Here is a 16,379-nt window from a genome sequence, read left to right as displayed (position 1 = left end):
TGGTTTGAGTGAAGGCTGAGTATGAAGTGGGCAGGATAGGGTTGGACTACAACACCCATTGGTTCTAGTGGAAGACAGGGCTGGAAACAGACCTGACCCAGCAATTGCAATGACCAACATGTGCATAAGCTGATTGGGGCGACAGACTGTGCCAGACCCTGTACTGCCAAGCACACACAAGAATCAGGTCTGGGATTACCTCAGATGAAGTTTCTCTGGAGATACCTCCAACTGAACTGCTGAGCTCAGAACCCCAACCATGAAGAGACTATGTCAGCTGAATAGATTTCATCGCGACTGGAACGGCAAGATTGGCAGCAATTCAGAACTGTTGAACTGTCAAAACTGCTTGAGCAGGACCCTCAGACCGTGCCCCATATTGGGGGCCTAGGATGGATGGGAGGCTGGGTGGGGCTTTTCCCTTTGTTTCTCCCCTGACCCCAGATACAGGGAAAAAGATGATGACATTAGTGTGGAAACAATGGTATTACCCACTTTCCTATAGCCCTTGACCCTTTGTATCCTAAACAACTAAGTAAGATTATTTTAAAAAAAAAGAATTTGAATAAAAGTAGGAAGCAGTTGAGACATTCAATGGCAAGAAAGTGAGATAAACATCAATACTCCAGGATGATTATTCATTGTAGAATCCATCCTTCATGCTGGCGCAGTACTGCTCTGTTTATCTCATTTTCTGTCACTTAATCAGCCTCAACTGCTTACTGAATTCATTCAAGATCTTCTACTGCAATATGATCTCATCTTACCACCTCAGCCCAATCTGCCATCACTCTGCACACAGTATACTCTAACCAGCAGACTACTCACTGCTCTTTACATAGGTGGTGCCTGTTCTAACTCCAGGTCTTTACCCATATTGACTCCACTGACATGCCTATATGCACACAGACAGAAAACACACACACATACACACACAGATACATACACAACTTAAGACCCTTTCAGCTATTTTCTCAAGTATCATGCTTATCCTAACCTTGAAACATGCCATGAGCACCTATCTCTTCCTTAAAACACACAACATGTTTTGCCTCTATATCATACTATAATATTTTGTTTGTACCTTTTGCAGCAATTTGGACAGCGAAGAATACATAATATCGACGAAGAACTTAGTATTTATTAAGGATTTTAGGATTTTAAAAGTGCTCTACTATGCTGATTCAAGCATCATCCCACTCATTGGCTAAAGAAACTTAGATATACAGATCCTAAATAACTTGTCCAAAGGCATCCATCTTCAAGAACAAGGTTTGGCCAACCAAGCACTTCCATTCCCAGAGCTGTGCTCGTGGTTACATGCTAGACGCATTTACCTAGGTGAAAGTCCTCAATGTCAGGCCCTGTGCCTACATTCGCTTTACATTCCCCGGAATAGCTGCTTACACCAAGATGGTTGAGAAATCAATAAGTAACCGACTTCCAGCAGCCTCCAAAGATACATGCCCTCCCCTCCCATCCAGCTTTCCTGCCATTTTGCCCCACTCTTCCTCCTTCCCATTCACATCACACTTCCAACTCTCTACATTCTCCCCAGGATTGATTTTAGCATGAAAGTCCTTGACATATTTTTTAAATATTTAGTGATTGATTTGAGAGAGCAAGAGATACAGAGCAAGAGATACAGCACCTATCCACTGCTTCGTGCTCCCAACTGAGCCAGGAACTCAAACCAGGTCCACTCTCATTGAGTGGCAAGCACCTTCATTCTTTCACAACCCCTGCGCCGCGGCTACTCAACAGCTGGCAGCAGGGACGGTGTGGGGAAAATGGGGGTGAACAAGCTACAATTCCAGTTGTTTTTTTTTAAATAAAGGAACGGTGTGAGAATATAGGAAATGTCGTTCAAAGATTTTTTAAGGAAGTGATGCCTGAGCCGGTCTGAACATTCGAGAAAGGGAACAAAGGCATCATTTTGTATAGAGCACTCAAACATTTACGATAACTATGCCTACAGTGTCATGATACACTTAAATAGCAGAATGATGGACTTGTGACCATTGTTGAGGACTATACAACTGTAATTATATATATACATATATATATATATGAAAATGGGAGGGGGAGGGAGAATAGGGAGGACGGGAGGGAAACCCTTGAACCTATGAAACTGTATCCAAAAATTAAAATTAAATAATAATAATTAATAAATAAAGTGGAAAGGGTTGTATGATAAGGAAAAGGGTCAAATCATAGTTTCTTGCCTGCCGCTAGAATCCTTGCTCCTGCACTAAAAATTGAGGACTTTGAAAGAGGCGGGAGAAGCACTCGGGTGAGCAGCCCTGGGACGCTGTCTCACAGCTTTCTCTCGTCACCTGAACCTTCAACGCCAACCGCCACCTCAACTGCACCCACAGAGCTGTGTGCTTGCAACTTCCGCAGTCCCAAACTGGCACAGAATCTTAGGTTATTCCTTAAGTGCTTCCTACACGTCACGCACGCCTCCCTGGTTCGAACAACAGGTAAACGTTTATGAGATTAAAGTGACTTCTAAAGTTGCCTCAGGCTCAGCGTTCGGCGGCACCAGCCAGTCACACGGGGTCCGCAGCAGTCCAGCACGAGGGAAGCTTGACTGGGTTTTTCCACCCTCCAGTTAAGCCAATCCTCACCTACCCCAGAGACCCAGCCGCAGGCTGCTGGGGAACGACGACTGTCACCGCTGACAGAACCGCCACCTCCACCGGAGCCGCCACCTCCGAAACCCCGAAAGAAGGAGCCGTCAGAAGATCCGCCAGAGGGCGCCCCCGCCAGGAACGCGGAGGATTTTCGACCCGCTGCAGCCGCCGTAGCGCCCGACAGAGAAAACAGGAAGTAGAGTTTTTCATTGGAGATTCCTCTTCCCGTGAAAACACGACTGTTCTTAACGGGGGGCCTGAGCAGGCTCCGGTAACTCCTGGTCCAGAAGTTCCTTCCGAACCATGGCGGAATACTCTTATGTGAAGTCCACGAAACTCGTGCTCAAGGGGACGAAGGCCAAGAGGTGAGGCGCCGCGCGGGGGCCGCCTCAGGGCTGCCCCGCGGGTCCGTGGCAGGGCTGTCCTGCGTGGACCGAGGCCGTGCCTCAGGGCTGCCCCGCGTGGACGGAGACCGTGCCTCAGGGCTGCCCCGCGGGTCCGTGGCAGGGCTGTCCTGCGTGGACCGAGGCCGTGCCTCAGGGCTGTCCTGCGTGGACGGAGACCGTGCCTCAGGGCTGCCCCGCGGGTCCGTGGCAGGGCTGTCCTGCGTGGACGGAGGCCGTGCCTCAGGGCTGCCCCGCGGGTCCGTGGCAGGGCTGTCCTGCGTGGACGGAGGCCGTGCCTCAGGGTGCCGGCCGCTGCAGGGCCCGGGAGGGACGGCCGAGGCCCTGGACCCCTGAGGGAGGCAGGGCTTGCCCCTCCCGACGGGGGCTTGATGGGTCAGAACAACTGTCCTCCCTGGGATTTGTTTTCACCCTCATCGCTGTTCTTCCTAATATGAGTGGCTTTTGGGTAACTCTGTCTTCCTGATGAATACGCTGGATGGTACTGGGAGGGAGGGATACAGCCTGACGCCCCATTGCTGGCCTCGTGTACGACGAGCTCAGCTATGGTGAAGCTTCCCCGTGCTCGCCTGGACTGCAAATAATGTGATGGAGTGTAAATAATGAGGAGCATTGAATGAGAGGACACGTGCGGTCCACAGAGCCAGGGGTCGGGGCGGTGATGGGTGAGCGTCGGCTGTTCACCTCGTGAACCTGCACGGCTGTCCGAGATTGGCCATTCATACCCCCGTTGGACGGGTACAGCCGGCCGCGGAGATCAGCAGAGTTTGTGTGTGATTTGAGGTAAAACGGTAGGAAAATGTTTAGGAGCAAGGTGAAGCCGTCGCCCTTGAGGAACCTGCCTCAGGGGCTGGCGTCATGAAGAACTTGTCCTGAATAAATGAAACTTTTGCTATCTACATTTGCTGGGAAGAAGGTAAAGTTCGTTTTTGAAAACTTACTTTATGATTAAAAGACAAACAGACATGTCTCAGAGTTGCTGTGATTACTGATCACAGCCGGGATGTGTCACTTTCTGTGTGCCGAATACTGTTCTAAACACTTGTGTATTAGCTTTTTTCTAGAATCACCCTTGAAATCTGTTTTACCATTATTGAGATGTAACTCATATGCCCAAAAAAATTCACTCTGAAAGTGTGGTATTTAATACTCTTTAGTATATTTGTAAGATTCACTGTAGTATAGTTTTTCAACATTTTCATTTAAATCACCCTGATTTAGCCATCAGGTAGTCCCACTCCGCCTCTTCTCTCCCTTCCTGGAAAACCGGTCATCTGCTTTCTGTTGGCCGGGATTTACCTCTTCTCACTATTTTGTGTGAGTGGACACGTACACCATATGGACTGGTCTCTGGCTTCTTGTACATAGTATGATTTTTCTTGAAGTCCATGTATATGTTGGCTCCTGCCATTATATAGCATAATAATACTCTTATATGATTATAACACAGTTTGTTTCTCCACTGGCTGTTTCTACTCTGGCTGTTATGGATAATGCTGGTATGAATATTCTTATGGAATGTTCATATGGACATATTTTCATTTCTCTTGGGTATTTATACCTAGGTTTGAAATTGGTGGGTCCTGTGATAACTTTGTGATTAAACTTCTTGAGAAACCGCAGACTATTTTTTAAAAAGGGGCTGTGCCATTTGAAATTTGATTTAGCAATGTAGGAAAGTATATTTTAACACTTAATCCTTTAACTCTAGCCTAAAGAACTGGACTAAGTTAAACCCATTTTATAGAAAGATAAGTAAACCGGACTCGCAGATAACAAGACTCTCCCAAAAATCACAGAGCTAAGAATTGACTAATAGGATTTAAAGGCATGCAGTCTGGCTCCAGGCTCTCTTCCTGCCTGTGACAGTTTTCACAGGCCCAGAAGCAACCTCTCAGTACCACAGAAGTGTGTATCTGTGTGAATCCATAGTTTGTAAATCAACACATAGCATAAAAGCTCCATCTAGGTTTCTATCTTGTGATATTTAACACTTAAGTCAGTATATGTATAAGTTGATCCAGATTAATTACCTCCTGTAGTAAGAAGAAAAAGAACAAAGATAAGAAGAGAAAGAGAGAAGAGGATGAAGAAACTCAGCTTGACATCGTTGGTGAGTCAGTTCAGTACCTTATTCTGTACTTACTTAACATTTGTTGAATTCATTAAAAGTGTCTTCCTAGTTAGGAATTCATGACCTATTCTTATTTGCCTTGAAATTTATAAGAGCAAACATTTGGCACAGCATTTAAGATGCCACTTAGGACCCTGTATGCCGTATTAGATTACCTGGGTCCAAGTGCCCTCATGGCTGATTCTTAGATCTCCTGATCTCCCTCTTGCATTTCCCTATCTCTGCACTCTGACTTTCAAATAAATATGTAAATCTTAAAGGAACAAGAGGTTTCCTTTCTTGTTAAAAATAAGTATATACTTATGTTTATATATGTACACATATACACAGAAACAGACACACCCATAAACACATACACTTATGTATCAATTTTGTCAAATCCACAATGTGAGAGAATCAGTGAGGATAAAGAGAGTAAAACAAGACTTCCTTTTCCAGTCAAGACAGCGTAGCTATTTCTCGGCTTGGAAATCTGTCGCTGTTGCTGTAGCAGAGGGAGGGAGATTGGGAAGAGATCTTCCATCCACTAGTTCATTCCCCACATTGCTGCTGCAGCCAAGTTTGCATCAGACCAAAGCCAAAATCCTGAACGCCATCTAGATCTCCCATGGGAATGACAGACACACAGGTATTCGGGGTATATAGGAAGATTCATGTAAAGCTGGTGAAATCTAATTGGGATTCATGAATTATATCAGTGTCAAATTTTTGTCAGTCATTGTATCCTAGTTATGAAAGATGTATTGGGAGAGAGTTTAAAAAACAGTATGAGATTTCTCTATATTACTATTTGTAGTTGCAGCATAAAGTTTTTTAAAAAATGTTATGACAATAACAAAAACCTGTATCAAATCTGAAACATAAAGGTTATTTATCAATTTTAATTTTTAGGAATTTGGTGGACAGTAGCAAACTTCGGTGACATTTCAGGAACCATAGCGATTGAAATGGATAAAGGAACCTATATCCATGCACTTGACAATGGTCTTTTTACTCTGGGAGCTCCACATAAAGAAGGTTTGTGTCTGGATGAAGGAGTGGAATGGAAAAATTCTTTAAAAGTACATATTTTGATATTCATGCACTGAGGCCAAATTCTAACTAGTCAGGCATGATCCAAAGTAATGGAGGCCTGTCAGTGGACTCCTTCATTTTTTTTTTTCCCTCATTTTTACCAACTGTTGGCAGCTGTTCTTTCCAGTGTAAGCACTTGAAAATATTCTGCATAGCTCCAGAGGAGAATCTGTGGAAATTAAAAACAACATGAACAGCTTAAATAGTAAATTAAAAGAAAGAGGAAACCTGGTTGAGTTAAAAGTTTGAATTTTTTCTTACAAAACTAACCTGGCATGATAGTTAACAGTTGAAAGTGTTCTCATTCTTCTTAGTCCATCAGAGAAAGCATTAATGAGGTATAAAATAATTTAAAGTAAGTAGCAGTATCACTTGGGCCAAAATGGTTATCCCTTCAATAAATGAAAGCATTTACTGTTTTAAGTATTCTGTGTTTCCATATTTATGCACTATATTTTATTTTTTTATGTACTGTATTTTAAAACCAAAGAGTAAATAGCTTAGAAATGACTGACTAAACATCTTGCGGGCCTCTTAATAATGTAACTTAGCACTGTAGTTATAAGATAAAACAGATCTTGTTACTGTGAATACCTTACCATTCCAGTGAGTCCAAATATCTTAATGCTCTCACATTTAATTTCAGAATTAAAAAGATGCATTGTTAGAAGACAGAGTGTGTCTGCATATATGTGTGAGCAATTAACAAATTTATTTCAGCGTTTTGCTTTTTTTTTTCCTGTAGTTGATGAGGGCCCTAGTCCTCCAGAGCAGTTTACTGCCGTCAAGTTGTCTGATTCCAGGTATGTTTGAGTGGAACTGTAATAAATAACCTAAGTAACATTTTATTTCTTAATTTAGCTTCATACCTTAAAAAAATTCCTGTATCTACATAAATAAAGCAGTAAATGTTGTGCCATTTCAAATATATAACGTGTGTACCCAGCAAATACTGAAGTATATAGATTGGGTTTGTAATAACTATGTTTTTAGAAGAGAATTAAAATTCCATATATAAAGTGTAAATCATGATTCTTACCAATATGTGATAGTAGGCTGTAAATATATATTTGTAAATTTTTTAAATGAAGATTAATAGTGTCAGATCAGATAATATAGATTTGAAGATCATGCAAAAAACAAACATAAGACAAAATCTGATACATAAGGGTATTTCAAAAAGGTCATGAAAAATAAATGCATTGTGGTGCGACAAAGTTTTGAAATACATACATTTAAAAAGTTCACAGAAAGTGCGTAATATGAAAAAACTATTCATGGATTTCAAAAGTTGTTGCACCTGAATAAACTTACCTTTTAATCCCATTTATGCAGAGACTTCTATAAACTGTACTGATTCAAAGATATGTAAATAAATGATTAATAAAGGGATTTGGGGGGCAGATATTGTGCATGGCTGTAGAACATCCAACGTTGGAGTGTTCTGATTGGAGTCCCGGCTCCTCTTTCTGTTCCACCCTCCTGCTAATGCAAAGGGAGACAGCAAGTGATGGCTGAAGTCCTTAGATATCTGTCCCTCTCCCCCGTTGACCTCTGGGCTCCTGCCTCTACTTCGGCTCAGCCCTGATTGTTGAAGGCATTTGGAGAGTGAGCCAGTGGTTGGAACATCTCTATCTAACTGGTGTTTTCTGTACTTTTCACATAAATAAAAAGAAATAAAAAATTTTAAAAGAATATTGTTAGAGCCAGCAAATAAGGTAATGTGATAATAAAGAACTAAAGAATATTTTACTATTTTTATGATCATTTTTGAACCAGACATTTTGTATTCTCACAATGCAGAATGATACTTTGTCTGGTAGATTAAGAAAATTAATATAGAATATGGTGTTTCACTGTTCCAATGATTGGTTACATCAACAGATTAATCATTAGTGCTATATTACCATTAACCAATGAGTATATGAAGTCAGTTCAGACATGACAGAATTTTATTACAATGAAATATTAGAAACATTCTTTTTGTAATCACAACTATTTACTTTGTACTTAATTTGAAAGTCTCAAGTATAGTAAAAGACTTCAAAAATAAAGTGGAAGATCAGTTGATTAAAACTTCTTTTTAAGAAATGTGTAAAAAAATATATACAAGTGAGGGAAATACTTGGAACAATCTTAAAAGGCATTGAGTTGTTACTCTGAATGCACAGGATACATTTTGCTATTGTTTCAATAGGAAAACGGTAAACAATATGATGGACAAACAACATAACCAGGTATTTTTAAATTAAAAAGGAAAATAAATGATTCACACAAAGATTAAAATGCAAATAAATAAAATCTGATGCTTTTTTTAAAGCGTGTTTTTCAAATCTGATTAAAGAAGATACTGAGATGAGACTATAAGTTGACACATTTTTTTCTGGACAGCAGTTTGACAACATAATATGAGCATTAATGTTGACACACTTCAATCCAATGACTGATTTGTAGAGATAGACATTTATTACAGCGCTTAAGATGCCGCCTGGGACAGCTGCAGGCCATATTGGAGTGTCTGGGTTCTAGTCCCGACTCCAGTCTGATTCCAATTCCTGCTAATAATATACATCGTGAGTGGCAGTGGTGATGACTCAAGTGCTTGGCTTCCTGCTGCAAACATTGGAGACCCAGGTTGAGTTCCAAGCTGATCTGAGCCTGAACCAGCCTTAGGTATATGAGCATTTGAGAATTGTACCAGCAGATGGAAGATCTCTTTCCCTCCGTCTGTATTTCAAATAGCTAAAAATGAATAGAAATTTTAAGTCCTTTTTGATTAACCTCTTCTAAGGATAACACAGTGATTTTACACATAGAGGTAATATCAGTAGGACTACTGATAATACACAAAATTCTAATGTAACTTTAATGGAGCAGCTATGAATAGTATTTTTGAAGAATAATGAATTTGAAAACTGTTTGCTTTGTAATATGTAACATGTTATGTAATGCTTATATTAGAAACCAGAAAATGCCATACATATATAGAACTACACTGTGTAATGTAGCAGCAGCTAGTCACCTACAGCTTTTGAACACTGGAATATGTCTAATTTAATTTTATACATTTTTGCACAAATATATGCACACTGTTTTTCTGTTTTGTTTCTCTGAGTTTTTAACATTTGTCTCTTTTATTGAAGAATTGCCCTGAAATCTGGCTATGGAAAGTATCTTGGCATAAATTCAGATGGACTTGTTGTTGGGCGTTCAGATGCCATTGGACCAAGAGAACAATGGGAACCAGTCTTTCAAGATGTAAGTTCTGTAATTGTTTATAAGAGCTTCCTCCTCCTCTCAGTAGAAGTCTTTGTGAAAGCGTGTTTACTAAAAAAACAAAAAGTAAAAAGGTTACATATCATACATTAAATTGGCAAAATTCACTGATTTTCTAACCTTAAATCCTCTCACAAACAGTACAGCAAAATTAACAGTAGTGCTTTTTCCCACCATTTTTTTCTATCCCCCCTTGGTGTAAACATGTGATTTTTTTTTTTTAAAGAGCCAAGATTCTAGATGTTAGCTAGTTTCAAGCCTCAAGTTAAAAAATATTAACAGCAATCATCAGTTCTTTCATAAGTATTAGTACCATGTTAGGAAAACAATGGAATAGGCTAGGCCAAGTTGTGACAGTTTCTGCTTAAAGTAGTAAATGATGAGAATGGTTTGTTGAAATAAATCTATTCTGTAAAAGCATGTCAGGTTGGGGCCGGCGCTGTGGCTAACATATGCTCCCTGCTAACATACCAAGGAAAACAGCAGAAGATGGCCCAAGTCTTTGGGCACCCACACTCACTTGGGAGACCCATAAGAAGCAGTTCCTGGCTTCAGATTGGCCCAACTTTGACCAATGCAGCCATCTTTCTCTCTTTCTCCTTCTCACTCTGTAACTCTGAATTTCAAATAAAAAGGAATACATCTTTGGTTTAAAAAAATGTCATAAGGAAGCTCCAAAAGAAAAGCAAATAGTGTACAGAAAGATAATTTGAGTATAAACACAAGAATGAGGAGCCAAGGCCATGTCATAATAAACTAAGTCTCTGCCTGCAGCACAGGCATCCCATGTGGGTGACAGTTCCTGTCCCAGCTGCTCTGTTTCCAGTCCAGCTCCCTGCTTACAGAGTGGGAAAGCAGTGGGGGACGGCTCAAGTCCTTGGGTTGCTGTACCATGCAGGAGACCGAGAAGAAGCTCCTGGCTACTGACTCCAGATTAGCTCAGCTCCAACTGTTGCAGTCATTGAGGAAGTGACCCAGTGAATCGATCTCTCTCTCTCTCTCTCTCTCTCTGTGTGTGTGTGTGTGTCTCTGTCTGTGTATGTCTTCTACTCTCTGTAACTCTGCCTTTCTAATAAAAATGTTGAATAAGAAATGAAAATAGTATGTTGAATTTTGATGTTAATAAGTAAGCAATTGCATCATATGGGTGTTTTGTTAAGTCTACTGCTGCGGGATTCAAAATCTTCATTTTCTCTTTTTCTAAGCAATAGACTTAACAAAATATCCAGGAGTAAAATAGCGCACAAAAAATAGATGCCTTATCAATGAAAGTAGGAAACAGTGGATACCAAATAGAACCCAAGTGAGAGACAAGCTGTGTAGTTGAGCAGCATCTGTGGCAAAATACAGTACAAATTCAAATTAGGACCCAGCAGTGTTTTCCAAAATGTTAGCCAGCCAAACATCCATAAAAAGGAAGTTGATTACTTAGACTCAGTTCTTTAAGCAGTGATTTTCCAACTATTTTGACTCCAACCTTATAAGAAAACCATTTTTACTTTGGAGCCCCATTACAAACATACATAGAACAGAAACAGGAGTTGTAATTAAGAAATGACAGTTTGGTGTAGTGGGTTAAGCCACCTCTTGAAATACTGGCATCTCATGGGCACCAGGTTGGGTCCGAGCTGCTCTACTTACCCAGTAACCTGCTAATGACTTGGGAGAGCAGCAGCACATGCCCCCCTACACCTATCTGGGTGACCCAGATGAAACTCCCTGGCTGTGGACTGGCCCATCCCCGTCATGGCCTTTTGGGGAGTAAACCACGGGGTAAATGCTGTCGCCCTCTCCCTCGTTCAGCTGTTTCAAATAAACCTTAGAAAGAAAAAAATAAAACATTGGATGTGAAAATTAGATTCTCTTACAAACGGGGCTTAACTGAATGAACTGCTTTTCCCCCTGGACCACATGCCAGTGCTAGCCAGGAGTCAACAAATGACACACATCCCAGCCCTACCACCTGGAATGAATGGGAAATTAGATCAACTCCATGTTGGCACATGGGTGACCAGAAGCAAAGTTAGGTTTATTTTATGCTTTATACTTACTGTATTTCTTAATGTTTTATCTGATGTAAAGATATTCCAAGTTGTCAAAAAGCAGCAACAGATACCAAATTATAATGAAGCTTTACATTTATGTTAAAAGAACTTAATCAAATTTATACTACAGGTTTAGATAGATAGACATGACAATTTAGTTTACAAAGTTTCAATAGAAATCAGTGTCGTGTCTCAATCATTAAGCAACTGAGTATCATTTCCCATATTTCAGAGCCCCCCAGACCTTTATTCTGCAAGTAAATGCAAAGGTAGCAAAGGACAGTTTTATTACTTTTTAATATTTTCTAGTTATGCGAAAAGTAAATTTTACCTAAAACACATTTGAGTAAGGTTTTTGCACTTCTGCATAATTATTATTAAAGTCAATTCTGTACACTAAATCTTATGGTTATACCCTTGATAGATGTTTTAAGGCCAAAGGAAACAATTTTGTTTTATCTGGTTACATTTTAGTCTGCTAGAAAAATATACTAAAATTATAAATTGTCGGTAAATATGTAAATATATTATTGATCAAACTGTACCAGAATTATTTTGTTGATACTGAAGTAGTAAGATTATAGGTGACTTTGTATGTTTGTTGTGTTTTCTAAGTTTTATCCAAATTCTTAATTTTTTTATTTAAAAATTAGGGAATAACAGCTAATTTATCTAAAGACTTATGATTTCTGTAGGCGTCCTTATAGCTCTTTTTTTTTTTTTTTCAGGGGAAAATGGCTTTATTGGCCTCAAACAGCTGCTTTATTAGATGCAATGAAGCAGGTGATATAGAAGCAAAAAGTAAAATAGCTGGAGAAGAAGAAATGATAAAGGTACTCATGATATTTTACTATATCTTTTTAAAATATCCAATAGTCATTTACTATCTCTAAAGATTTCATTAATCACTTCTTATAATACGGTATTCCAGATAGACTTCCAGATAGGCTGGTTTGCATGAAGTGTTCAAGAAATGACTGCATTCATGAACTACCTTACTGTGCGCCCCATGTGTTTGTATCTTTTCCTGAGCAGTACTACTTGCTTTTAAGTCTGTGTTGTTTTGTTTGCCTGAATTTCAAATTTTAATTGAGGTAGATAATTTGTTCACATGGCATAAATATTTTACATACAAATACACAATGATGTGAGTACATCTGCCATCCACCTGTTCACCCATGCTCCATCTGTCCTGTTCATATCCTTCCTCTTGTGTTTTTGTATAGCTTTCTTTATGTACCTAAGAATATGTTTATAATTTTGTACTTTTTTACACTAATGGTAATCTCTTATACCTATTTTTCTCTATTCTGTCTATATTCTTCCCTTAATAGTGTATCTTGGGAATTTCCCCCCTTGTCAATTTAAGTAGAAAATTTGATCTTTCACTCTGCAATGTATAGCTGCATCCCATCCCATTTTGGATATGTACCATAAATTATTTTCTGTCCATTTAAATGTACATTGTTTCCAGGCTTTTTGTTCCAAATAGTGCTGCAGAATATTGAATGTGGCATTGCTTTGTCAGCATGTAAATATGTGTAGAGATGGAAGCTGACTATCAGACTCAAGGGAAATGTGCATTCCTGATTTGTTTGAGACTGCCAGTGTATCATCCCTAGAAATTATACTGAGCTACATTCCAACCATTGTGTAGGAGAAGGTTGATTACTAGGTTGTTATGCTTTCTTTGATATTTAAGCACCACATATAAAGCTTAAATGTCATAATTGTAAAAAAAAAAAAAAAAAACATGTAAGTCATAATAGTACTTGTAGAGTTCGAGAAGTAACCAGGAGGCAGCTGGAGTCAGGAGTCAGCCAGGAATCACACCCCGGAGCCAGTGTGGGGGTGTGGGCATGCCATCACAGGCAAACACCCACTCTCTGTTGTACATGCTTCCATTTAAAACTACTTTATTGCTGAAAATCCCTAATAATCTTCTGAGCTGTTAAAAAAAAATGGCACATTATTAATAGATTTGCTCAACAGAGGGTTCTCAGAATCCTTTAGCTTGTAAAAAAAAAACCAGCCCTTTAAGGGCCCAGCGCGGTAGCCTAGCAGCTAAACTCCTTGTCTTGAATGTGCCAGTATCCCATATGGGTGCTGGTTCTAATCCCGGCAGCCCTGCTTCCCATCCAGCTCCCAGCATGTGACCTGGGAAAGTAATGGAAGATGGCCCAAAGCCTTGGGTCCCTGCACCAGTGTGGGAGACCCAGAAGAGCTTCTGGCTCCTGGCTTCAGATCGGTGTAGCACCATTCATTGAGGTCACTTGGGGACTGAATCATCAGACAGAAGATCTTGCTCTCTGTCTCTCCTCTCTGTGTATCTGACTTTGCAATAAAAATAAATAAATCTGGAAAAAAAAAGCATTGTTTAAGGAGTACAACAAAACATATGCCTGAAATTCTTACTCACATAAAGTATGTATTAATAGGAGCAAAACCATGTATCCAGAACATGGATTTTTCTATTAGAAATCACCTAGAATGGTTAGTATAATAAGTAATGTCAGGACAAGGGAGCAAAAGTATTTAACTCTCGAGTTCTTTCTGTTTAGATCAGGTCCTGTGCTGAAAGGGAAACCAAGAAGAAAGATGACATCCCAGAAGAAGATAAAGGCAACGTGAAACAGTGTGAAATCAATTACGTGTACGTATTCTCCTGTTAGACTTACAGATTTGGCAGTGAAGTGCTTCTTAAAGCTGCTGTAATATAATCTACTGGGAAGACATGAAGAGGCAGCAGAATGCAAGTTTAAGGACAGAGTTCTGAGCCAAGTGTCTTGCTTTTCTCATGACTCAGTGTTCCCAATGCTGTGGTCACCTGGGTCAGTCAGCTCTCACTGTTCATCCAGCGAATGGATGTGAGGCAGAGTGAATGCTGCTGCGTGGGCTGGCCATGGTGCCTGCAGCCCACGTGCCCCAAGGATAAAGGGGCTTTGTAGAGCTGCACAGACAATAGCCCTCTGAAGTGGCATCACACAGGGCATCTGTGTTAGGAAGAAGCTTTAGGTTGTAACTACATGTTTTAAATAAGTGAAAAGAATAACATTTGCAAATTCATCAATAAATGTGTATTAAAATTTGAGCTCTTTTTCAATGAAGACATTTTCTTTACAGAAAGAAATTTCAGAGCTTTCAAGACCACAAACTTAAAATAAGCAAAGAAGATAGTAAAATTCTCAAGAAGGCTCGGAAAGATGGATTTTTACATGAAACACTTCTGGACAGGTAGTTTTATATTTACTAATTTCCAGCTGTTTTAATTACTCAATAGAATTGGCATGTAAAAATTCTTTTACTCAGATTATTTTGAATTTCAGTTTTTTTGTCTAATTTATAGTATTTGTATATATAGTAAAATTACCTAGAGAAGAAATGATAATTCTGGGAAATGGTTATTAAAAAAAGATTACCTAAAATCTGTAACTAGCGTCTGTGTACTTATGTAATTTATTATAAGAAATCCAGTTTTGGGCCTGGCGCAGTAACCTAGTGGCTAAATCCTTGCCTTGTATGCGCCAGGATCCCGTGTAGACACTGGTTCATTTCCCGACTGCTCCACTCTCCATCCCTGCCTGTGACCTGGGAAAGCAGTAAAGGATGGCCCAAAGCCTTGGGACCCTGCACTCAAATGGGAGAAGCTCGTGGCTTCAGATTGGCTCAGCTCCAACCGTTGTGGCCACTTGGAGAGTATACCAGCAGACAGAAGATCTTTGTCTCTCCTCTCTCTATAAATATGCCTATTCTTTTTAGAAAAAAATACACCTAAAAGCAGAAGTAATTAAAATTGCTTTTGTGAATTGGAAAAGCCCTAGGAACCTTTGATAAATACTAGAAAATAACTTAAGAATTTAGACTCCATGTTGTATGGAAACAAAGTTGAAATTTAAAATGTTAATAAAATGCCTTAGTGTGTTTTAGTAAGACAACCAAAATTGAGCATGCAGTTTCTAACCATGAGTTTCATATGTAATAGCAGATGACTATATGTGAGTAATGTTTTTGTACTTTGATTGTTTTTTTGTTTGTTTTTTGGGGGTTTTTTTTGGTCTCTTTACACTGTTTTTATTTGTCTTTGTTTTTACACAGGAGAGCCAAATTGAAAGCTGATAGATACTGCAAATGACCAGAATTTTTGTTTCTGTCTTACGCTTTGGTTTTTCTGAATAAAATATTCGCTGAGTATTTTCACAGATTGTGTAAGTATTGATGGCTTTATTGAACCAAGATTCATTACGTTTAGTCAAGATTTTTTTTTTTATGAATGCACTTTTAGCTAATTGTAGTTTTTCTCATGGAGGGGAAACTTAGGATCCGCAAAGTACTACGGAATGTAGGCATTTTTGTTGTTGTTTCCTGCATTTCCCATCATGAAGTATCAAAATCTGATGTTTTGGGCCTGGCAACTAAAGTTTTCGCCTTGCATGTGCCGGGATCTCATCTGGGTGCTGGTTCTAATCCCGGCAGCCCCATTTCCCATCCAGCTCCCTGCTTGTGGCCTGCTAAAGCAGTCAGGAATGGCCCAAGGCCTTGGGACGCTGCACCCACGTGAGAGACCCAGAAGAGGCTTCTGGCTCCTGGCTTTGGATCGGCTCAGCTCTGGCTGTTGTGGTCACTTGGAGAGTGAATCATCAGGCGGAAGATCTCTCCTCCTCTCTCTGTATCTGACTTTGCAATAGAAGTAAATAAATCTTACAAACAAAAAAAAAATTAATGTTTCCTGTGCTGTTCATAATTCTTACATCACATGTCCTAAACAGCACCGTTATTTTCTTATTTGAGATTCATTTTATTTGAAAGGCAG

General features: G+C 39.7%; 1 protein-coding gene across 1 annotated transcript; it reads left to right on the top strand.

Moving 5' to 3' along the window:
- The first annotated feature begins 2,843 nt into the window (after positions 1-2,843).
- FRG1 (FSHD region gene 1) lies at positions 2,844-15,768 on the top strand. The gene is made up of 9 exons (XM_004597816.3): positions 2,844-3,001; positions 5,083-5,153; positions 6,066-6,191; positions 6,994-7,051; positions 9,392-9,506; positions 12,298-12,402; positions 14,131-14,222; positions 14,693-14,803; positions 15,665-15,768. Exons 1-9 carry the CDS (start codon positions 2,940-2,942, stop codon positions 15,699-15,701), a joined length of 777 nt encoding a protein of 258 aa, XP_004597873.2. The 5' UTR covers positions 2,844-2,939; the 3' UTR covers positions 15,702-15,768.
- The last annotated feature ends 611 nt before the right edge of the window (positions 15,769-16,379 follow it).

This window comes from Ochotona princeps, chromosome 11 (genome assembly GCF_030435755.1).
Source record: "Ochotona princeps isolate mOchPri1 chromosome 11, mOchPri1.hap1, whole genome shotgun sequence".
NCBI classification, from domain to species: domain Eukaryota; kingdom Metazoa; phylum Chordata; class Mammalia; order Lagomorpha; family Ochotonidae; genus Ochotona; species Ochotona princeps.
Note: the sequence above shows the minus strand (reverse complement) of the source record. Positions and strands in the feature narration are given on the sequence as shown.

Coding starts and splice junctions, on each gene's coding strand:
- FRG1 (XM_004597816.3), top strand. CDS start 2,940: ATGGCGGAATACTCTTATGTGAAGTCCACGAAACTCGTGCTCAAGGGG. Junction 6,192..6,993: donor GGGAGCTCCACATAAAGAAG/GTTTGTGTCTGG, acceptor TTTTTCCTGTAG/TTGATGAGGGCCCTAGTCCT. Junction 14,804..15,664: donor CATGAAACACTTCTGGACAG/GTAGTTTTATAT, acceptor GTTTTTACACAG/GAGAGCCAAATTGAAAGCTG.